The sequence below is a fragment of the Lonchura striata genome, chromosome 6 (assembly GCF_046129695.1).
Source record: "Lonchura striata isolate bLonStr1 chromosome 6, bLonStr1.mat, whole genome shotgun sequence".
Classification (NCBI taxonomy): Eukaryota; Metazoa; Chordata; class Aves; order Passeriformes; family Estrildidae; genus Lonchura; species Lonchura striata.
The window spans coordinates 44,396,305-44,420,156 of NC_134608.1; the positions used below are offsets into that span (position 1 = coordinate 44,396,305).

A 23,852-nucleotide genomic window follows, 5' to 3' on the forward strand; every position below is an offset into this window, starting at 1 on the left:
CTAGAAATGGAAGTAAAATGTTCTGTATAAAATATATTGTCTTGGGTTCCTCTCTCTTTTGTGAATAAATTCCAAAAAAGGCCTGCCCTTTGGCTGTGTGCCAAATAAGATGGGAACTATTGGATTGTGATAAGGTGGTTTGGTAAAGAAAAAAAAAGGAAAACAAAAGTTTTCTTGTACATAAGCAAAGGGAAACATTCATCTCTAATTCCCATCAGTGACGATGCTCTGGAAGGCAAACACTGTAGAATAACAAATGCCCCCTATTCCTTCTCTCTCCCTTAGCTTTTATATCTGAGCTGATGTCATGTAGGTATGGAATATCCCTTTGGTTGCTTTGGGTCAGCTGGCCTGGATGTGTCCTCTCTCAGGACCTTATCCACTCCCAGGCCCTTGATGGGGGAGAAGGAATGCCACAGTGATGGCACGGCTCAGCAGTAGCCAAAATCCAGGTGTGTTATCAACACTCTCCCAGCTCCCAGAGCCTCTTTCCTTTTCTGGTAACTCATATGTTGATGCTTCTCAGGCACAAGTCACCTTCTCGGGCACTGTTCCAAAATCTTTGCCTTCTGGCTAGTTCATAACCTCTTCTAGGATTCCTAGGAAATAGGGTTTCCTGTTCGGGTTGGTTGTGTAATCAGTGCTACCCACTTACTCCATCTAGCGCTGGTTATATGATGTGTTGAGGGGATGTTTCCTGGAACATCCAGTGTGAGACAGGCAATTGTGGTGCCAAAAGGAGATGCTTCTGTCCCAGCAATTCCTGAGGTAGCTTGTACTCCCTCATAGGCTGCTAATTTCTCTTTTTCAGTGGGAGTATAGTGGGCTTCTGGTCCTCAATAACTCCAGCTCCAAAACTGTAACAGGTGACCTTGGGTTTCTCCTGAGGTCCTTTGCCAGAAGCTCCAGGTTAAGCCCCTGCTCCCTGGCTGCAGTGTAGGGTGTATTTTGCACATCTCCATATTCACAGCAGACTTTCTCATTCCAAACAAACTCATTAACTCAATGTCATTCACCAAAGAGAAATCACTCAGCGAGGCAGGAGCCAGTATTGGTGAAACCAGGTCAGAACAGGGCAAACGTGGGGAAGGAACAAGGTGGAGAGGCTGCTGCTTCATTAACTCCAGCATAACTCTGGAGGACTGGTGTGTTGGGTGCCTGCTTGGAAAATCCAGCTATTTGAGTCACAATGAGAAGTGCTCCATACCTGCTCCCTTGCAGGTCCTGGGAGCTGCCCAGCGGGCACCACGCAGGACATGAAGGAAAAGCTCTTGAGAGGCTTGCAGGAGAGTAGTTCTGACCCCTTGCTGGACTTGGTGACACCAACCCATATTGACTTGTGAAGTCCTTCCAGCGCTGCCAGCCCTTCGTGGGCACAGCATAAATGAATGGCCCAAGAGTATGTGCTTTCCACCTGCTTTTGCTTTGCTGTTGCTTTAAATCTACTTTTGTATCCAAAGCAGTAGGATTTTTTTTTTCTTTTTTGGACAAACATTCTGTAGCAGCTTGATGCCAGCAGTGAATACTCTTCAATCTTTGCACACACTTCTGGAACTGGATCCATATTCTCAGAAGCACCAAAGCCACCCCATACCCTTTCAGTTCTGGCAGGCCTAAAATCAAGGAACCTAGAAAGGCTTGAAACACTTAGCAGCCATGAGCCATCTGAAAAGCAGGAGTGGTTCTCTCTTTTAGAAGATGATGCTAAATTACATGGAGATTACAGGGCCAAGAACTCTAGAGGGAAGTGAGAAAGGATGTAGAACACCATCCTCCAGTGCTTTCCTTCCTCCCTCATCTGGGTTTCAGTCTTTATCCTACCTGGACTTCGATGAACTTCTCTGAGAAGTCTTGGATCAGTCCCATTTTCTCTCTCCAGCCTCGGAAGCTCTGCTTGCTTTCTCTCAAGTGATCCAAATCCAGCCAGATTTCCTCCCCAGAGCATTCATTAGGTGACTCTAACCCTTGTCGGTGGAATTACAGCTATCTTTGATGCTGCTGTAGTTAGGAGGCAGGGCTGCATGCCCTGTGGTGTGTCTAATTTAGATTTGCTTTGCATCCTGTGGCACTGAGCAGGGAATGGATCCCCTGGGAGTCTGATGTGTAGAAAGCAACTAGTCCCCACTGGAGTCAGGGCTGAACAAAACAATCTTCTTTTCCCTCTCTGTGGGAAGTGCCATGGAGCAAATTCTTTGGTGCTTTATATTCCAATTACCTCTGAGTGCAGCCTCATGCCTTGGTTTGCAGTTGTGGCATGTGAGAGATGAGCTGACACCTCTAACCTGGCTACGAGGAGCTGGTTCAGCTGAGCTGCACCCAGAAGTCATGGAGGCAGGCAGCACTTCCCAGGCAATCCCAACATGGCCTGTAGAGCTCTTCTGTACCCATGAGTAAAGAGGTGCTTTAATCATCTGCCAAGCGTAATTGGGTTGGAACTAAGTGTTTCTGTGAAGTGTAGACAAGGCAGAAGCAACTCAGAGGGGATGTAAAGAAGCTGGGGTGGGCAGTGCTAGGTCTGTGCACTGTCCCGATGGCACCAGGCTGTTCCTGGCATGTGATAATCACCAGTGAAGTAGGAAATGGAACAGCAGAGGAGGATTTGCCTGAGCTCCATGTAGGGTGCCTGTGCAAGTGATACTGTGCTGGTACTTTATTTCCCTCTGGGGATATTATGGGCTGCTGTGTACCAGCCTGAGGGCAGCATAGCCTGGCTTAGGACTTTTCCTGAGTGTTTGTTCTGGAATATCTTCAAGGGCTTTGAGGAAGTGCCAACAATTCACCTCTCCCTCTGCATACCTGCCTCTAATTGCAAACCAGATAGGCTCTGACACAATATTGGCCAATTAAAGTTTCCATCCCCCCCAGCCACATGGTCCTGCATCCCACATGCCACTGATTTGCCCTCTAGCTTGGAAAGGCTTATCTGTGCAGTCATCTGACCCAGCAGTTTCTTCCTCTGGCTGGGGGCTGCGTTTCCTCTCATAGTGGATGCAGCTGGCTTTAGCTGAGAGAGGCAAGACTAACCTCACATATTCATCAACCTGCCAATTTGCAAGTCCTTGCCAAGCTGGAAGAGCACAGGACTGGCTGGCGTTTGTAGTGTGAGTGCCAGAGGAGTGGGCATCACTCAGTCAAGAGAGGGCTGTGATGCTGTGCCCCAAGAGGAAAATGTTCATTTGCAGCTGTGAGGAGGGGAAAGGGTAAAGTAGATCAAAATTCTTCTTACCTTATGGGGAGAGGGGCTTTCCTGCCTAGTGGTTTATTTAGGGTTTTTTCCCATGTTTTTTCCCCTTTAGTAAAAGATGAAATAGAGATGTAGTGGAGGAAGGGGCAGCTGATGAAATTGGCACATAGAAAGGAGACAATATATTGTAAATTATAGTTGAAAATCACAATGATCTGTGCAAAAGAGGAATTCAGGCAACAAGTAAGTCCCTTTTAGACTATTTTAGTAGAAGTTTGGGAGTGACTCGGATGGCAAGCACTGTTTTTAAAGCAGGGAGCTGTGTGTGGTTAACGCTTGACACAGTGGGCTTGACTTCCCCTTTCAGACTCAACTGGAGCACTGTAATTGCTGATAGCATCACTATCATTTGAAGCTGGTACCTGGGGCCTTGTTATGCTGGAACTCCTTTCCAAAAAGCCCAGGTACCAAGAGAACAGTCAGGGATACCAGGGCAGCCATGACTTAATATTCCAAAGCAAGTAGGAGGTTTGGTTGGGGTATAAACTGTGAGGACAGTAATATTTGTTTAACTGCTTCTGGCAATGTTATCTGGAACACTGTGACCTCCCAGCTCAAGATCATATGCTGTGATTAATAAAAAATTACATTTATTGTAGAATCTGAAACTACTAGCAGAAACCTGAAGTTTTACTAAAGCCTAAACCACTGTTGCTGTTACTGAGGTCCAAAATACAGACCTATTTTCTCTGAATTGAAGACCTCTGGAACATGCCTTTTAAAGTACTAATATTTGCTTAAAGTGAGTCATACTTGTATTTCTTAATCTTTTATTTTGGCTGAGCAATTTTGTCCTTAAGCTTCATTATATGAGGTGAAATTCAGCCCTCACTGGTAGAAAGTCAGTACTTGCAAACCACTCTATCAGGGGATCCAAGCATTTGCCCTAAGAACTAGGATGTGACTGCAATGTCCCAGGAACTGCTGAGTTCTCCAGCTGTGATCTTGGTATGAGTAAGGCTTTGCCTGCCAGCCTAGTACATAGTCCATATGAAAGGTTTGTGACTCAGTTCCTGACAACTTTAGCTTAAGCTGACTACCCACACATCTAAAATGGAGAAGCAAACTCCTGTGTCTTTCAGCTCTCCCAAGTTCACAGTCATGACAAGGTTTGTCAGAGAAGTGAGCTGGACCAACAAATAGAAGAATAAAACCAAATGAGGTTTATTCAAGCAAGGAATAGAAATCCTTGCTCGAGTCTTATTTATGAGCACAGGTGTCTCTTCCTACAGTGGCTTGCTCCTGGATCCTGGGATTTCTACCTGCATTTTAGAGCCAAGCACAGGACCTTATGTTGTCCTAAAGCACAGCAGAGGTTCTGAGTGCACAGATTTATCCCCATCCTGGGGGAAATGTAGAGCTCTACCAGACTAGCCTGGTCTGAGATGCCCTGAGCTCATGAGGAGGCAAAATACTGCTCCTGTGGTTTTCCTTGCTGTGGCTGGCAGCTGGACATGTGGCATTTGCTGCGGAGACTTTTCCAAATTCTGTCTGCATTCTTGGAGGAAATGCAAAGCCACTCTGGGATCAAAGGCAGGCGTGGACTTCACCCTGGCGGGAGCAGGCTATCCCAGGATGAATGCCCCCAGTGTGGCCATGGTGGCAGACCCTTCCCAGTGCTCATCTGCCTGTGGGGGAGGAACAGGAGGCATTTTCCAGGCAGTGCAGCTGCAGTGCAAGAGAAGAGAGCCCCCTCTCAGGAAGCCAGGATAGGGAAAATACACTTCTGTTTGCTGTGTCTTTTTAGAGGGCTGTTTTTACACCCTCCCAGATGCCTGATTTTTCTGGCTCTCCCTACATATCTCTTTACCCTCTGGAGCTCTGTCTTCTCCCCCAACATGAAATTAATCTGGGCATCTGTGCATGCCAAATCCAGGAGATACCATGAACTGAAAAGCCTGTTTATGAGCCTTTTAGAATGGTTTTTATTCATGGGGAAGACCAAAGCCAAAAGGAGTGGGGTTTTAGCATTTTGGGCAACTATTAGAGACGTGCCTTGAGGAAAAAACCAAATCCTATCCTTCACACCTGCCCGAAGACACAACTAAGCTATTTCTCATGCACCATTTTAAGTTTGTGAAGGCTACTGTAGAAACTGCTTAGGTCAAACCTTCTAGGACAAAGAAAAGCTGGTTGTGGCCTCTACAGGATGAATGTGAGCAGCAAGAAGCAAAGCCTAGAGAACAGCTTTACCTTGGGTGCCACACAGAATTTGCCAGTGAAGGAAACACCAAGTGACCACTCCAGGATGACATGTTGGGGAATGGGATTTTTTTGGCATTCATCCTGCAAGGCCAGCCAAGGATAATGCCAGGCTTGCCTTCTATATTTTTAAAGCTATATTCATTTTTTTGTGGTTTAGGTGTGCAGCAGTTGCATTTTCTGTTAGAACAAGGGTTTGTTACAACTCTGGGCATGAAACCCCAGTGTCCCCTGAAAACTGAAATATCTTCTAGGCTTGTTCTTTATCTAAAGCCCTAAGATCTTCTCCTGGCATGTTTCAGCTAGGGAGTTACCAAAAACAAACAAGTAAAACAATGTGTTAGTAATGTTGCAGTTCACAAATAACTACGTTGGTCTTAAAGGAGAAATATACAGATATATTTTATTTTTATAAGTAGAAAAATTAAGTATAAAGTTCCTGTAGAACTACTCTTTGCCAGATCAAACATATCAATCATTTAATCATTTCCCATACTAGAAGAAATGCACACAGCATCTTTTGTTTGTAGGAAAATCACTTTTTAAAGGACATGAATTTGACATTACACAGCTGAACAGCTGGTCATTTCTTTTTTTTTTTTTAGTGCCTTGGCCACCACTGCTTTTCCAAGAACTCTTTTAGGGAAAGACAGGGCAGAGCTCAACTTTAGATTAAAAACATTTATGGTTTTTTTGAAAGCCTTCCCCAGAGACCTATCAAAAGCACCACCCAGTAACAATACAGTGGGTAGTTCTCTTGCCTTGGGAAAGGAGATCTCTTTAAAGCCCAACTAATTTGTTAGAAGGGATTATAGGATTAAAGAGCTCCTAAAGGCTAGAGACCCACTTCTACAAGACAGTAATTGTTTATTTCAAGGATAGTGATGCTGCAGCTTTCATGAGTCTCAGAGTTAGTACATCCAGAGACGCGGAGAAGGTCTATCAACTCCCCAAACACCCACTCAGGGAATCCACAAATGGTTTTGGTACAAGAAAATTCCCTATTAAGTTAATTAGTTTTACATATGAAAAGTTCAGATTAAGAAGAGGACATTGCTTTGACGTTGTTCTGCAGGCAGTCACCTCTCATGAAATGATCTTCACTTCAGGCTTGGACTCTTCCAAGGCTCTCAGTTCATCATCCACTTCAGAACTCCACAAAATGTCATACAAACTACACCAAAACAAAAAGGCAAGCGAGATTTAGTGAGCATCCTCCTGTTAAGGAAAGAGCAAAATGTACAGCTGGCCAGTATGAGAAGGTCATATGCCAGGAAGGGCCACATCTAGGTTTAAGAGCAGCCAGAAATTGGCTTTACAGCCCAGAACTCCCTTAGTCTCTCAACAGTACCAGCCTCCCACCCCTGCCACGGCTACCACCATCTCTCACATTAACTGCTGCACGTTGCAGCTGGGCTTCTTCAAGGCTTCACAGATCTTCCTGATGCCTTCGTCTTCCAGAGGGTTGTAGCTCAGGTCCAGCTCAGTGAGGCACTGCTTGGTGGCCATGGCGGTGGCGAGGGTGGCACAGCAGCCTGCTGTCAGGTCACAGTTTCCCAGCCTGCAGGGAGAGGAGGGAGAGGCCAGCACGGTGAGCCCTGGCTCCAGGAAGCCCTGCCCACACCCGGGCAGCAGGTGTGGACATCCCCAGCATGGACCAGAGATCCCGGCAAAGATGGCACCTCCGAGACATCAGCAGGGGCTGGCCTGTGGTCTTGGCACAGAGGCCACTGCCCTCGTGGTGACTGCTGAACACCTCAAAGGCCTCCCTAAAGCATAACAGCGTGTGGCTATGAGTGCAGAAGGAACCCACTGAAGTTATTCCAAATTTCACCATCATGCATCATCTTCTCTTATACTTGAGACTTGCAACCACCTCTCTAGAGGGCAACTGAGGCCTCTCAGTTGATGACCAAGTAGCTTTAAGTGGTCAAAAGACACTTTCTGGGACAGACTTACAAATTGTACTGATGTCTCCCATGACCCATCTGCTTCACTCACTCACTGTGAATTTAGGCATCAGAGCACAGCTCTGGCTTCTGTGCAACTGCATGGAGAGAACAAGCACAGGGCCCTGAGCATCACACAGCCCAGAGCTGGGCCCAGCTGGGAAGGGAACAGGCCCATGGGGAAGGCAAATCCCATCCCAGGGCTGGAGGTGATGCTCCAGCTGGCTGCCTGCTCCTTCTAGTGAGGCTGGACCAGCACTTGTGCTGGCACCTATAAGGACCATGGAAGTAGAAGACAAAGGGTGATTCCAGACAGCAAGAGAGAAGACAACTTCTGAGACTGCACCTTACCATAGGGACTGGATGTTGCAGTTGGGGTGCATCAGCCCTTCACACAGCAGCTCCACACCTGCATCTCCCAGCTTGTTCTCGCCTATGTGCAGTACTTTCAGGTGCTTGTTGGTGCTGAGAGCAGAGCTGACAGCCTTGCAGCAAGCAGTGGTGAGCCCACACTCCCTAACCCTGCAAGGCAAAAGTGAGATGAGATCCAGGTGGGACACCTAGAGACTATCAGGCATTGTTCACTTCTTTACATTTATTTAACAGGAACCCAGACAGTGGGAACAGAGGAAGCAGGGCTTCCCTGCAATCACTGTACTCCTCTCAATGTCTATCTGCTCAGTCCTTTCTAGGCAGCACCTCTCCCACCCTTTATGTGGGATGTCTGTCTTGGAGTGTGCACCTAGGAAAGGCACCTGCCCAAGAAGCACAGCAACAAAGAAGGATGAAATGTCTTCCTCTGAGAGTTACTGCTAGCTCCACTGTGCACTCCTGAGGCACCCCACTGACTTCCAGGCCACCAGGGCAGGGGAACAACCCAGCTGGGGCAGGAGCTGAATCGCCAATGCAGGAAAATTCAAATTCTAAGTGAAAGAACAGATTTCCTCTCCTAGACCATTCTAGCCTAAAAGGTAAGACAATCAACAGAACAGGATGATGAGAAATGTTTAATGTCACTAGAGCTTTCTTTTGTCTCATCAGTGAGAGAGTTTAGCTCCAGTGGACAGCTTGAGATACCTGATCACAGCACTCATTTTGCTATTTCATCAGGCCTTACAGACTTCAAAGTCTCTTAACTATCATTTGTTGCATGATAAAACAATTAATTAAAAGCTCTGCAAGTGATGCTTGGTTTCCTCTTGGTTGTAACAGGATAACTGTTATGGGGCACATCTTCAAAGTATCTACGAGTTTAGAAATACAAATCCTTTTCAAGTCCTTAAGTCTAGAAAAGCCCTTTTTAACTCTATAAATCCTTTCAGTAACAACCAGCAGGATTTGCTTATGGAACCATCACAAATGAGGATCTATCTGGGTGGGCATTACTTCACCTTAAATCTTTCTTCAGTGAGGCCTCCAAAGAAGGCAGTAGATATGTGAAACTTGACAGCAGCTCACCATAGCTCCTGAAGCTTAGATTTGGGATCCTTGAGTGCCTGACACAGCATTTCCATCCCTGAGTCTCTCAGGTTATTGTCTATCAGACTAATCTCTGTGAGGGTCTCCTTTGTACTGATGAGTCTGGAGAGATCTTTACAGCTAGCACTTGTGAGATCACAATCCCATAACCTGCAGGGAAGAACAAAATGTTATTTTCTCCCAAGAATTACTTAGATTAGAAAACAGAGTCCTGTTTTAGTATTCTAAATTTGTGGTTACATTATATCATTTTCTTGTATCCTTTCATACATCATACCACACAGCTTCCTCCTTTTCTTACTTTCCACTTGCTGCACCAAAAGCTCTGTTTGTAACACACAAAAAAAAGAGAAACAGAAATATACAATTCTAGTAGACAGCTAACTCAACTGGAAGCCAAAACAATGCAATCATAAACTTATATTTGCCCTCTCACCAGAATTTGATCCAAGTAATTTCAGTGTGGTCTTATTTGTTCATTGTGTTCTCCATCCAGTTTTTGGGAATTAACTAATTTGCAGCTGAGACACTTTTTTGACCATAAAGGGTAAATGAGAAATTTCCACTTTGGAGCACACCAACAACACAACCTAAACAGCTCAGAAACTGCAGAAGGGATATAAGAAACCTCTGCCCACCCTTACCACAACTTCTGGATTTTGCAGCTAGGATGCATCAGTCCCTGGCATAGCAGAGCCAGACCAGAGTCGCCAATCTTGTTGTCCCCCACAGAAAGATCCATCAGAGATGACTTGTTCCTGAGAACAGCACTAATCTCCATACAGCTGTCGCTGGTTATGCCACAGTTCTCCAGGCTGCAGGAAAAAGCACAGCTGGAGTTGCTGCTCCACACCCACTGTTAGATACACCCCGATATCCCAGTTCAGACTGAGAAGGGTCCTTGCTGCAAACCAGTGCAGCTCGTACTGCCACATCCTGCAAGGTTCAGAGAAGATACAGATGTCCAAGATGGGACTCTGGGTGAGGTATCACAGTGCTCCTGCATTTCATGAGGCTGCAGGGCACTTTGACCCAGCCATTCATATGCATTAATACAAGGATCGTTCTTGCCAAACTTCCCTTTTTATCAGTTATCCTTTCTAAGAGGAACTTTTGGCAGCATCATGCAGTGAGTCCCTGGTGAGCCAACCCCTGCTGAACCTCAGGGGCAAGATAAAATGAATTGTGCTTTTCCCAGAAAGCCCTGCACGGTCTTTACCACAGAAATGAGGCCAAACCCAGCACCTTTGTTTTGTAGCAAAAAAGGTCTCTGAATAAGTATACTCAACAGGCTGGTAATTCCAGTTTAAGAACTAGAGCCGCTGAGGGTGATTGTTCCTCTGCTCTGACACACAGGTGAGCAGTCTCCTTTAGTAAGTGGTGGTTTAACTTGGGAGTGCCAAAAACTCCAAAACTAAAAGCTCCAGCCATTTGTGTGCAGTTTCCAGTTACATAAATCTGAGCCAGCAAAAATCTGGCCTACATTTCAGGTATTCCTGACAACAATTTTTTCTGTCCTGTGGATGGTATGACTAGCAGCAGCACTAGTTGCCATTAGAGATGACCAGCTCTTCCTTACTGTAGTAACTCAAGGTTGCAGCTTGCCTCCACCAGACCCTGGCACAGCTGTTTTACAGCTGTATCTCCCAGCGTGTTGTTGCTCAGGCTGAGCTCCTTCAGGGTGGGCTTGCTTTGCAGAGCAGCATTGAGAGCTTCCACAATATCAGCTGTAAGTTCACAGTACTCCAGCCTGCAAGAAAAAAAGTCCAGGCAAAAAAGACAACCCTCCTTACACATTCTGCTACCAACAAGAATCAGCTGAGCCTGGTGTTGAGATCAGGCAATGCATAAAACCAGAGATAACTGTAAGTTTTTAACAGCATCTCTCTGCTCACTTCAAGAAACATTAATTCTTAAACTAGATCCCAGGGAACCCTAGCAAGACCAATTTTTACATTAGGCCTCCATTAAACCAGTGTATAGGCAGCTTGGAGGACAGGGCTGAGCTCTGCACTGCAACACCATCAAGAGCTTCAGCTCTGTGCCTGCCCAGGGAGAGTTGGCTGCAAATACACCCAGATCCTGCTCAGTCATGAAACAAGGACCAAGGGCAGCAGAATCTGATGTTTCTTGGGCATCTGAGAGGTCTTGCATTTACAGCCACCACTGCCAGGAGGGCTAAACAGACCCTATGGGAACAGACACCTGACTTCCAAACCCACAAGATCCACCAGCATGAATAAATATGACAATTTCAGGTAAAACAAGAACAAATCCACACTTGGCAACAAAACTCCTGCCCATGTCAAGGGAAAAGCAAACATGGCCTGTCTGATGACCGAAAAAGCCCAGTGACTACTTACTGGAGTTTCTGCAGCTTACAGCTGGGGTTCATCATCCCTTGGCACAGCACCTTCACTCCAGCAGTTCCCAGTCTGTTATCCCCTACATGCAGCTCTGTCAGGGATGGCTGGGCACCGAGCACAGAGCACAGGGTCTCACAGCAGGCACTCGTCAGATTGCAGTTTTGCAGCCTGCAGGAGAGAGGCAACAGGGGAAAGGGAAATGCACTCCTAGAATTACAGAGGCTCTTCTCAGAAAGGTTTGTCTGCTATGGTTGGAGCTCGGAAGACACCGCAGCTCTGATGGTGCATAATCCTCTAGGAAGTGGTTTGTCCACGTTAGTACCATTATTTTACAGGTGTGCCATAATATTTTATCAACTACACCTGTGCCACAAACAATAGCTTGCATGCTTCCTTCAGTGTAATGACTCATACAGCATCTCCAGCAGAATAAGGATTCACCCTACAGGTAGCCCCACAACTGGTTTATAGATGTGGTTTAAATATGAGGAGGCTGACCCCAGAGATAAAGCAAAGACATCTTATGATTTCTTGCCTCCTCTAGAAATGTGCAGGGAGGTTTGACTTGGGTTTGGTTGCTCTTTTATTTCCTCTAATTCTTTATATTCCTCTTATTTCCTTTTTATTTGGTTTCTCTTTTATTTAAGGCACCTTAGCAGAACCCCAAAAATGGACAATTTTATTTCTACAGAACTGAAAAACACTAATCCAGGCTGTTACTTGAGCATGTGGAGAAGTCTGAAGCCTAGGACGAACTCTGAAAAATTACTTAAGTTTTTCAGTACGGAGTACCACAGTTACTTCTTGAAGGACCATCAGAGAGCTGCAGTTTCATCAGCTTCACAGTCAACTTTTTTTCTATTTGCCTGAGTCGACATTGCAGGGGGCACAGGGACTTTAATATCTCATCTAAAAGGCAAATGATTTTCACAAGGAAGTGTCCCGAGGATCCCAGATTCCCCTCAGGAGCTGGAGGACTACTGCACCCTGCAGAAGAGATGCTGGACAGGGAAGGCAGAAGCCCTCTTTGAGGGCTTCTGAGGAGGAGAGGCAGCAGGCACTGGCTCTGACTAAAGCTCCTGCACCAGGGTTGCTGAGGGAAGCCCACTAATGCTATAATGTGGTGGGTGCCTCTATAAAATGCCTCCCAGAGCCAGGGAACTCTCCAGTCTGCTGCATTCTGAGGATTGCTGAATGATAACGGATCCTGGGATAGCACCACCACTCCCAGAAGTTCAACTTCAAAGGCATGTCAGATGTGAGTCCTTCACTGAATTTGAGGGGAATTTTCCACAGGTGAGCACCTTGTACATAGTCCTTTAGGTTTGTGTGCTTGTGAGTGGGAATATGCTAAAGCAAATGGACTGTATATGTTTGGCCTGTGAGTTATGGTTGCATTATAGTAAATTCTATATGAACCTTTGTTAAATTGTTTAACTCAAGCTATTAATCAAGTGCTGTTAAGCTGATTAGGCCTGAAAGTTTTAACTTCTAGTTTTTAAATTAAAAGTTAAATTTAACAATTTAAGTTGTTAAAGTGTTGGTCCAGTCCAGAACTCAGTTTAGGATTCTCAACCTTGGAATTCAAAAGGACTGTCTTCTTTATTCACCCTTTCCTGTCCTGACCCTTCCCCCAATCTCCATGTAGATAATTCTTCAGTTGACATTGGTTATTAACATTAGATTTTTGTTTGCTTTTTCTCTGTGTACTTTAACCATCTAATAAGTAGTAGACTGAACCTTGTCAACAAATTGTTGTGCTTTCACTTTTATATAAAACTTGCCTTTGCCAGTGATTCTGTAAGAGACCTCACAACACTCATTTGTGACAGCATGATAGAGCAAGACAATCAGTGGAGCTTTACCATAACTTCTGTAGGCTACAGCTTGGTGTCAGCAACCCTTTACACAGGTATTCAACACCGGCGTCTCCCAGCTCATTGTTGTTCAGCTTCAGCTCTGTGAGGGATGGATTAGTATTGATGATGGAAGAGAGATCCTTGCAGTTACTGCTGGAGAGATTGCAGTCATCCAACCTGAAAGACAAGGAGAGAAGGAGCACTTTAGAACTCAGAGTTGCTCTGCTCTCCCTGGCTGGAGCACTGTTCATGAAAGCAGAGTAGGCAATGTTCCTGCGGTTCTTGGGATGACTCCATAAGTATGTACAGGACCTGCTGGGTGTTGCATGGCCCAAAACAAGGTGTGCTCTGGGCTGCACCACAGGACGGGCTGGAGGGCAGCTTCCCAAGCCTTGCTCCTCCTCTGTGCTGCACAGAGGAGGGCACAAATCATCCCCCTACAGCTGGAGGCAGCACCTCCACTTAAATAGTGACAGGACAAACCATCTGCCAGCTTACAGGCTGTCAGACTGGTTCTGCACTGAGAACTGCAGGCAGTCCCACAGACACTCATCAGGAGGTTGATGTCTTGCAGGTGAGTCATGCTGGTTTGCACCATCTCCCTCCAGCAGGAATCTCAGCACACAAACCCTGAGTTTGAGGTTCAGGAGCAGCTTTCCACATGGGACATCAGCATTCTTCTAGGTGCTGCTAAATGGATGAAGATGAATTTAATTGAAAGGAGAGCCAAGGAAAGGATCAGGACCATGGGACAGCCAGGGAGGTATAGAGGGAGCCAGAAAAGACACAGAGCAAAAAGAAGGTGTCATTAAGAACCGTACAGACACAGCCACAGCCAGGAGTGCCAAAAGTTGTCTAGTCATTTCTCTTTAGACAACAGTATGAAAACTGAGGCTTTAGGAGGGTTCTCCTTCCCTCCCCCAGCAAGAAGACATGACTTCCAATAAGATCATGTTCAACACTGATGAAACAATCCCTGCATCCCTGCAGCAGTCACCCTTATCCATTGCCTCTGGAGCAGCCCAGCCTCTGCCCAGGAGACAACCATCCCACTGCCTTCTGCCACCCAAGGCAGGCCTTGGGAAGTCAAGGCCAGGCCCATGAAGCTTTGCCTGCAAGAGGCTCCTTTGCAAAACAAAAGGAAGTTGCCCTCACCAAGTCTGATGCCCTCTGAGGCACTGCTGGCATGAAATGGCCCAACCTCTCCAGCCCCAGCAGGATGATGCCATCCCATGAAATGTGAATTCCCAAACAGCAAAGGGGGAAGATAGCAGTAGCAACTCTTCTGGGCCCTGTCCTACACCTTACACCCCAGGAGATGGTTTCCTCCCATTGCTCGCTCAACAAACAAGGCTGGTACTTCTGAAGGTCAACTGAAGAATTAAAAGCTGATGGTGCAAGGCTTGTGCCTGACTACTGAAGCCAAAATCACTTGACAGCATTGAGCCTTCAACCCAAAGAGTGTGCAACCTAATTAGCACAGAGAGATGTCTCGCCCCTCTTGAGACAAAGGTAGAATAGCCAAAATGGTGGTCAAATATTTAAATCACACTACCTAGCTGAGCTCTATGGCACACCAAGAAACAGGGCAACATTACTTCATACCAAAGGATATATATCTGTAGTTCAAAGAGCTTTGCAAGAGGACAGGGGTTTATCCACCCTTTAAATTAACTTTCTGGATAAAAATAGGTAGACTCATTCCTGTTGCTGTGCAATTTCTAAGTCCCAGGTCAAACAGTTCTGAAGATGAAAAGCATAGGAGAGAAATGCAACAGTTCTTACTCAAAAGAGAGGGTACACAACTAGTTACTACCTGATGGTTTTGCAGGATTTCATTGTGGTCAGAAGTTCAGCCCATCTAGATGGGCTCATCTCTTCACACTGGATGTCAAGCTCCATTTTGACAGTTGAGATAAGACCTGAAAATTAAAACAAAATAAAACCACCTTTTCTTTAATTGACTGAGAAGCAACAATGTTCTTCAATCCCCCCAGTTTTCAGCCATGAGTCATACTATGTAAAGGGGACAGATTATAATTTTCCAAAACCTGCAAATACCAGTATAAGGCCAAGAGAGTTGGAATGGTTTTGTCTGGGACTTGGGAAGGCCTTCCTCTGAGAGGAAAAAAGCAGAGGAATCCTGAAGAGATACAGCAAAAGCTTGTTATCTGGAGGTTGCTTGTGTGAGAATAAGGCATTCCCCCTCCACAGGAGCTTAACCAGAAGGAGCTTTATAGGGGCACTGGTGCTACTCACTGTGGCACTGCTGAGCCACATAGACACCAAGTTCCACCAGCATGGCACACTTTACCCATTGTGGACCCTCAAGCTGTACTTAAAATTGGGGTATTTTTGAGATAATTTGTGTGAATGAGAACGGTAAGCATAAGAACTGCCTGGACTCAAATTAAAAACCCTGCTGGACATGTGTCTGTATGTGAGAAGTGGAACTTGCATGGATTGGAGAAGTGTTCCTCCCCAATTCGACATCCAAGGCTTGAAAGATCACTCTGGTCGGGCAAATCCAAGTACAGAGAAGCTGGTAAGCAGATTTTTTTTTTTTTTTTTTTTTTTTTGGTCTGCAGTAAAACTGCATTTCTGAACTGATGTAAACAGCGCTGTGCAGAACAGCTCCAGATAAACGTGCACAAAAACATGCCAAGGCCAGTAGCTGAGCTCTAGGTTTAGTCTACAAGGGATGGGGTTAAAGGCACCGCTGTAGTAGGTGATAAAATGCAGCCTTGGTCTCCTGGTTTGGCCAGCATGACTCAGACTACGGGGCATGAAAAAGAAATAATCCCTGAGCTATTCCGTGGGAATGTAAGCTGCAGGCAGCCACCGTCGTCCCTCTTTCCAGTCCCCTCCTGCCTGCCGCCGTAACATCGCGGGGACCCCAAGCTGGCTTTTCGGAGGCCGGCGCGCACCAGCGCTGCCGTCAGGGCGCGCCCACAACAAACCCGGCACCCACGTGGGGAGGGGCTCGGCAACCGCGGCCGGACCGGGACACGGCGCCAGCGGCAGCGAGAGCGCACCGACCTGCCCGGCCTCGGCCCTTCCCTTCCCAACGCGAGCGCTGCCGGGAATCCCGGCCCACGGCCTCCGCGGGACCGCACCACAGCCCCACGTGTCGCGGGCTGATGGGGATCGGAGCCAGCGGCGACACGCGAGGGGACAGTGGCAGCCGGACTGCCATAGCCCTCGCCGCGTCGCTCGGGCACTCTCCCGTTTTAGCCCCCCCCGGATCGAGAAGAGGTTCTCCCCGCAGCCCCGAGTTCTGCACCTTCCTGCGAGCCGAGGAGGGATCCCGTTCCGTTCGGGGTCCCGGGAGCGGCCCGGTCCTACCCCGAGGCACTGCCGCCACCGCTGCCGCCGCGCCCCGCCGCCTCCCGCACCGCAAGCAGCGCTCTTCCCTCCCAGGCTTTCTTCCCTCCCTGCTCCCTCCGCCCCGGCCCGGCCCGGCTCCCGGCTCCTACCGCCGCGCCGCCACCGCGCAGCTGCCGCCGGCTCCGGCCCGGCTCCGCCTCGTATCGCGGCGGGGAGGAGCAGGATCTGTCCCTCCTCCCCTTTTCCCCTTTCTTCCCCCTTTTCCTCTTTCTCTCCCTTTTTCTTCCTTTTTCCCTCCGTTTTCCCCCTCTCTATTTATTCATGCCCTCTCTGACACTTAACGCCCTTTCCCCTCTCTTTTCCATTTGTCTTTCCCTTTCTAAATTTTTCCTGACTTCTCCCTGCTTCCCTCTCCCCCTCTTTTCTGACCTTCTTTCCTCCTTTCCTCTCTTTTCCCTTCTTGCTTTCCCCCTCCACTCTCCTTTATCTGTTTCCTTCATATCTCCTTCCTTCCATTTTCCTCACTTCCTTTTTTTTAACTTTTTAGTTTTTCCTTCCTTCCTTCCTTCCTTCCTTCCTTCCTTCCTTCCTTCCTTCCTTCCTTCCTTCCTTCCTTGCTTCCTTCCTTCCTTCCTTCCTTCCTTCCTTCCTTCCTTCCTTCCCTCCCTCCCTCCCTCCCTCCCTCCCTCACTTCTCTCTTCCTCCCTCCCTCACTTCTCTCTTCCTCCCTCTCTCTTCTCTCATTTTTCTCTTTAACCATTCTCTTTTGTTCCTTTTTCTGCCCTCCTTTTTTCTGCTATCTCTCCTCCTCTGTCTTTCCTCTTTTTCATCTTCTCACCAACTTCTCTATTTTCGACCTTTTTCCCTCCCTTTCCTTTTACTCCTATATCCTGTTGCCCTTTTTTTCCCATCCTCCCTGATACCCCCTGAGGAGGAGCACTGGGATACGCAGGAAACAAAATAGGAGAAAGAGAAATCCCTATCATAAGGGGATGCACAAAAGGTGGCAGTATCAAACAGAAGATGAGGTAGTGTACCAATCAGCTGAGAGGGCAACCTTTGCAGTGTGCCAGGACCTGGAGCAAGATGGGAATGCATGCAGATCACCCAGAGCAGAGGCACCGTGGCAAGATCTCAGCTAGGGGAGACAAGATTTCCCCAGGGAGCACGGAACTAGGAATTGTTTGAACTGGAAACAACAAAAATATCCTCAGTGGTCTCCCTGACTTCCATCTTCCAGACAGCTGTGCACGGGAGGCCAGCTCGGAGGGCCTGGCAGCCCCTGCTCCCCATCCCTGGCACCAGTCTATCCACGACGCATCTTCTCGTATCTGTGTCCCTCATCAGCCCAACACCGGCAGAGAGCTGCACCTCGCTGGCACAAAGGCCTCTCTCTCTGAGCCCTTTGGAACGGAGCTGTGACAGCAGTGGAGGATGGGCGCCTCGGCCTTGTGCTGCTGCCAGGCCTGTTGCGCTCCGGGCTCTCCCCGTGCCACTGCCCCCACTGACCCCAGTGACCAGTGGCTGTCCCGCACATCCGTCCCGTGGCAGGGCGAGGGTGGCAGCGCTTGGTCAGGGCTGGAAGGCATTCGTCATCCCTTGGCTCGCTTCCTCCTCCGCCTGCTAGCTACTCCCTGTCTCCCTCCCTATTGTTTCCCGGTAGTTTTAACCTCGGTAAAAGCTCATTCAGATTTTCACAAGACCGAACAAAGAAAGGTTTTGAAGTGCCGAGAGGCATTAGGCGACACCCCGACTTGCCTTTCTCCCTCCACCCCCAAGATCTCAGCGTCTCCCCAGTTTTTTCTACCTACAAACACCCTCTTTCCATAACCCTGGCTCACACAACAGTTCAACTAAGCACAAGCAGCTGTTCCCTACAAAGCAGGGCTTTGAAATGGTTCCGTGCTCCTCCCCGGAAAGCAGGAGGGAAAGTTTCGGGAGTTTCAGAGCCTGCTTTTGCCGCTGGTACGTACCTTGCTGTTGTCGGTTCTGTGCAGCAGCGAGGGGAGCAGAGCCGGCGCCTTCCTGCTGTCGTTACCACGCAACCTCTGCTGTCGTACACATGGTGCCTGCTAGAGGGAGGGAAACAGTTTTGGGCTCTGACGGCTTTTTTCCTCTCGTGGCAGCTCTTCAGGGCCTTGCAGAGCAAGCACGATTATGTCTGGCTTGTGACTAAGCAAATGGTGCAAAAAGCTCCTGATGGTGACAGAGGCAGCTTTTACTTCTCGCACTGGATTATGTGGCCACTTGCCATGGTTTAGCACAGAACAAAGGAGTAGTTGCCACTGAAGGATCCATCCGAAAATGAGGCCACCACAGTGTTGAAGTGTGGGTAGAGATGGTGAAGTTTGCCTAGTTTCTCCATTTTCCAGGCAAGCCTGTTCTGCCAGGCTTAGGAATGATGCTGAGCACATTACCTGTCACCTTACTGGGGTCTCTGCATCCCTCTTCCCAGCAGGGGCTAGGGCACAGGCAGTCAGTCCCCTGCTTCTGCACAAGCTGAATGCTCACACTGTCAGGAAGGGTCCCTTGGGCACAGTCCTCATTGTGTCTCCCTAAAACTGCCCCTCAGCAGCTAGCATGGACCTCACTCCTACAACCTTCTCCTCCCAAATTCCCACTGAGGCTCTTCTCCTCCTCAAGGAAAACCCTGCCTTCACTCAAGCTGTATTGCACAAAAGTTGCGGGTTGAAGTAACGTGCCTTCTTCCCCCATTCTCAATGGTGTGAAGATGAATTAATTTTTCAATAGTCTGAAAATGATCCAGTAGCAGAAGGACAGATTTGTCTTTCCCTTCTGTGGCTGCAGATGCTGACAGAGATGATGGTAGAATGATGTCCTGGGAAACAGAGCCTTTGTTGAGTCACAGGAGAAACACTAGAGGCTTTCCCTCCAGCTGCATTTATTACAGTTCTCCTGAAGGAGATTGGAACCAGGAGAGCTCAGTGAGCTAAAACCCACCTTCCTCAGTGCCCAGAAGAGAGTTGAAAGCCAGAGAATTCACCTCTTCCCTATTCCCTCTCAGGAAAACAGGGTCATCCACATAAAGAATTTGCTAGTCCTTGTGCTTCTGGGTCTGACCTGAAACCTGCTGAAGCACAGGCAAGAGCTTGGGGATGGCCTGAGCTCCTGGCTTTGGTGCTTGTTAGGATGCTCCCTGGCAGGCAAATGGAGGGGATGCTGTGGCTATTGAAGGATGTCTCTGCCCTTTTTGCTTGGCATGATGCTTTCAGAAGACCACTAGTGTTAGGAAGAAAGTTTATGCTGGCAGATCTCCCAGTCAACCAGGCAATTTGAAGATCCGACAGCAAAGGTGTCATTTCCTATTCAGCCATTGCTGGCATCTCTCTGCTCTTGGTTCCCACTTCACTGCACTTATCAGGAGTCTCTAAAGGACAAAGTCTAGTGTTTGTTAGTGATTTCAGAGAGGTTTATGTCACATGGACCTTCTGTAGACCTCTTGTCCTGGGCAAAACTCCCAATACACTCTGGTCTGTGTTGGTGAAATATTATATTTATAGGCCAAATAGCCTTACCAAAAGGTTATGTGCTTTTGTACCCTTTGGCTGCCCTCACTGTGGGGACAACAAAAGGCATCTCTGGAAAAAATCTATTGCCTTTTTCCTAGCATGCAGGACCAGGCCATCCTGCTCATCGAGATACACACAGATCCAGAGGAAATGATACAAAATGGGGCTCAGAAAGCCAACAGCAAACACAAGTGAGAAATACCTGTGAATGTCTTGCCACTGAAACAGTGGAAGACTCCTGACATGGAAGGCATGTCCATTTGGTTATTTGTACAGGCTCAGGCTGATTCCTTAAAGATGCCTTGAGGAGTCTGGCAGTGACATCTGCCCTGTGTTCTCCTCTTTATCACAGTTTCCCATTATCCTTTTGCGTTCATTCAAATTTATCTCCTCTTTTTTTTTTTTAGATCCTCTCCCTCTTTTGGCCTTTGTAGCAGGGAGGGAGAGCATAATGATGCCCATCTTGCCCCTGCTGCCTCTCTGCATTTAAGATTACTTTATTTTAAAACTAAATTTATGCACACAATCCTAGAGTAAACTTACAAAAAAACACTTAAATTAAGGCCATTAGTGTAAACTGAAAACTCTGCCTCTTCCCCTTCTAGCAGTTTCCTGTTCTGTCCTCTCTGCTCTTATGATGCCTCTGTGCATATACTTAATGGTAATTAAAGACAATAAACTTCTAAGAGTAGTGACAGATCTTTTTCTAACTTGATTATGTGATCTGTACCAGCAAATTCATTCCATAAATTCAGCTGTGGAGATCAAAACCGTGAGTTTTAAGCATCTGCCCAGCTCCATTTGTTGCAGTGAGTGATTTGTTTATATCCTACTTGATCCATTGCTGGAAGCCATTTGTTCCTTCAGTTTGTGTGCAAATTTGAAGTAAGGCTTTGTAGGGTGAGGAAATGCAAAACTTGGGTCATTCCTGAAGAGTCAGTGGGCTGATTAAGCACTGGGGAGCAAAGTATCTGTGGAGCTAGAATGGAGAACCTGACACTGTGGCTTAACTGATGCCTCAGGAGCTAAAAAAAAAAAAAAAAAAAAAAAAAAAAAAAAAAAAAAAAAAAGGAGGTTATAAACAGGTGCTGGTAGCAAGCTGTGAGCAAGGTTTGGGTGTTTCAGAAAATACAGGCAATTGCTCACCCTGACTTGCATGCGTGCACACACACATATGGATGTTCCATTCTGTGGCAGCTCATTATAGATTCCCACAAGAAAACCATTAGAGAGGAAATTCTTGCTGTTCTAATGTGGTCTCCTTGTTCTTGTAAAAGAAAAGCTGTTGTTTCCATTTTGCACTGTGGGTTTTTTTGGGTTGTTTTTTTTTTTTTTTTTTTTTTTTTGTTTTTTTTTTTTTTTTTTTTGAGGGAGTGGAGAGCATTATATTGAAGTAGTGCTGTGAGTGTATGTGTAATATTTTATCCCTGTGGATACAGTCTTTCACAGTGGGTCCAGGGAAAATGGAGCCCCAAGAAAACGGAGCTTGCCAGATATCTACATCAACCAACACACCTGCAGAAAAAGTACTGTCAGAGGAATTTTTCTCACATCCCTGCTTTTCTTCATATTCTGTCTCAGCCTTCGGCAGTGTTTGCCTGCCCGTCTGCAGAGGGCGATGCAGCATCAGTTTGACCAGACTTATGGTCCTCTGGTTTTCCCTCATCCCGAAGTTGCCCTTGGTCACCAAGACATTGCAGGGGTTGAGGGCTGAGATGGAGCCACAGCTAGAGGGGAAACGGAGAGGACTAGACCAGAAACACAGGTGTATTTCACAGCACAGTCTCTTCATGCCAGCTGTGCAGCAGCTGATGAAATGGGAGACTGCAATGGATCTCACTTTCCTGTTAAATCTTGCTGCACAGGAAGACTTGAATAATTTGCTGAAACTTTGAAGGTCACTGTAGGGACAGCTGGTTATTTCATTATTTTGTCCAGGACTCAGAAGTGTGAGTTTAAATCAGCTTTAAAAGGCAAGAATGAAATCTTGGAGCTAAAAGAACCTCAACCACCATATGCTAATCTGGTTTTCAGACCTCACTTTACATGATACCATTGCTTTTTTGCAGAAAGGAATAATAGATGTCCTCTGCCAGTAGAGGCATCTCTCTTTAGTCTCCATGAGAATATCCATGAGAATTCATGGGTATTTGTGTCCAGAAAAAATCACTTTGTATCCTAGAGTCGCGATGGTCAGGAAAGACCTCAAAATGATCATGTACATCTGTTAACCCAGCAACACTGTGTTCACCACTAAACCATAACCCAGAGTTACATCCACATGCCTTTTGAACAATTCCAGGGGTGGTGATTCCAACATTTACCTGGGCAGCCTGTTCCAATGCCTGACCATCCTTTCAGAGAATAATTTTTTCCTAATATCCAATCTAAACCTCCCATGACACAACGTGAGGCCATTTCCACTGATGCTGTAACTTGTCACCTGTGAGAAGAGACCCCTTCACCTGCCTAAAACTCCTTCCAGGCAGTTGTAGAAGTGATTTGGTCTCCTGAGCTTCCTTTTCTCCAGGCTAAACAGCTCCAGTTCCCTCAGCTGCTTCCCATAAGACTTGTGCCATAAAAAAACCCACTGCATTCTCTCTTTAATCCAGTTCTTCCTTGGATTATTAGAATTAATTTGCTGCAAAGGTTTGGGGGTGGGATATTTTGGAGTTTCCTCAGGTGTAGGCTGGAGCCTGAGAGCAGCTTGAAAGTTGAATTTCATTCTTTGTCATTGAAATTTGCCAGAAAGATAATTTCCTTGTGCATATAACTGAGGAAAGTGCTCAGAATTGTTTTCCTCCACTGAATCCCAGTTCAGTTTGTGGCAGGGATGGAAATGCCAGCTGAGTGTAATCCTGTGAGGTTGTTTTTTCGTTATGATACACCATCAGTTTTAATAAACAGCTTCTCTCTCTCTCTTTTTTTTTTTTTCTTTTTCTTTTTTTTTTTTAAGCTTTTGGTTATTCCTTGTGGCTTGTTGCAGTAGAATAGGGGCAGAATGTGAAGAACTTGCTTGAACTTTGCAATTGGATAAATTCAGGGAGCAAAGTCTTGACCTTTTTTTAAATAAATGCCACCTATATCAATGACTCCTTCTTAAATTTGCAGAAGATGAAGAAGTGTTTTGGCTCCACCAGAGGCCTCCAGGTGAAGGCACCTCAAAATGCTTTAGTGCTCTTGGGTGGGATGAGAAAGGGAGTGCTGGGGCCAGAGCTGCATGGAACAAACTGGATGCAGTGGGTGCTGCTCACTGTCGTGGCCTTATCCACTGTTCAATAAGGAAACAAAAGACCCTCTTGCAGTGCCAGGAATACACAGATAGTGTTCTGCCTGCCTTAGGCATTTGAATAAGCATGGAATAGTGTCCGTGTAGCCGTACTGGGAGCAGGTGAGGTCACTCGCTCTGGTGAGCCTGGAGGAGACTGAAGGGAGACCTCATTGCAGTTACAGCTCCTGGTGAGTGGAAGAGGAGGGGCAGGCACTGATCTCTCTCTGGTGCCCAGGGACAGGACTCAAGGGAATGGCCTGCAGCTGTGTCAGAGGAAGTTTAGGTTGGATATTAGAAAAAGGTTTTTCACCCAGAGGGTGGCTGTGCACTGAAAAAGGCTCCCCAGGAAAGTGGTCACTGCACCAAGCCTGACAGAGTTAAAGAAGTGTTTGGGTGATGCTCTCGGGCACATGGTGTGACTTTTGTCACGTCGTGTGCTGGGCAAGAGTTGGACTCGATGATCCTTGTGGGTCTCCCTTCCCACTCGGCACATTCTGTGGTCTTTAAAAACGTGAAGGAAGCAAATAAGAATAGAAGGAGTTTAAAAAGGCAGAACCACTAACTAACGCTGTGGCTTGCAATGGAAACAGGCGGCAGGCTGGCCACCGAGGGCAGGAAAAGGAGC

General features: G+C 46.9%; 1 protein-coding gene across 3 annotated transcripts; it reads right to left on the reverse strand.

Moving 5' to 3' along the window:
* Positions 1–6,293: 6,293 nt before the first annotated feature.
* On the reverse strand, positions 6,294–18,653 carry RNH1 (ribonuclease/angiogenin inhibitor 1). Of its 3 annotated transcripts, none has more exons than XM_021555144.3 (10): positions 18,400–18,653; positions 14,916–15,021; positions 13,106–13,276; positions 11,238–11,408; positions 10,454–10,624; positions 9,519–9,689; positions 8,854–9,024; positions 7,747–7,917; positions 6,837–7,007; positions 6,294–6,620 (listed from the first exon to the last, which is right to left on the reverse strand). In XM_021555144.3, the coding sequence occupies exons 2-10, from the start codon at positions 14,999–15,001 to the stop codon at positions 6,533–6,535; spliced, it is 1,371 nt and encodes a 456-aa protein (XP_021410819.1). In that variant the 5' UTR covers positions 15,002–15,021; positions 18,400–18,653; the 3' UTR covers positions 6,294–6,532. The 3 variants fall into 3 exon arrangements, with proteins under 3 accessions (XP_021410819.1, XP_021410818.1, XP_021410820.1); XM_021555143.2 differs by lacking the exon at positions 18,400–18,653 and adding an exon at positions 16,576–16,648; XM_021555145.3 differs by lacking the exon at positions 18,400–18,653 and adding an exon at positions 16,383–16,465.
* Positions 18,654–23,852: the final 5,199 nt, after the last annotated feature.

Bases quoted from the DNA above. Each gene is read 5' to 3' on its own strand.
- RNH1 (XM_021555144.3), bottom strand. From the start codon at position 15,001: ATGGAGCTTGACATCCAGTGTGAAGAGATGAGCCCATCTAGATGGGCT. The intron at 10,625-11,237 runs GTAAGTAGTCAC...TTTTTCTTGCAG, and splicing joins TGTAAGCTGCAGAAACTCCA to GCTGGAGTACTGTGAACTTA. The intron at 9,690-10,453 runs GTAAGGAAGAGC...TTTTTCCTGCAG, and splicing joins TGCAACCTTGAGTTACTACA to CCTGGAGAACTGTGGCATAA.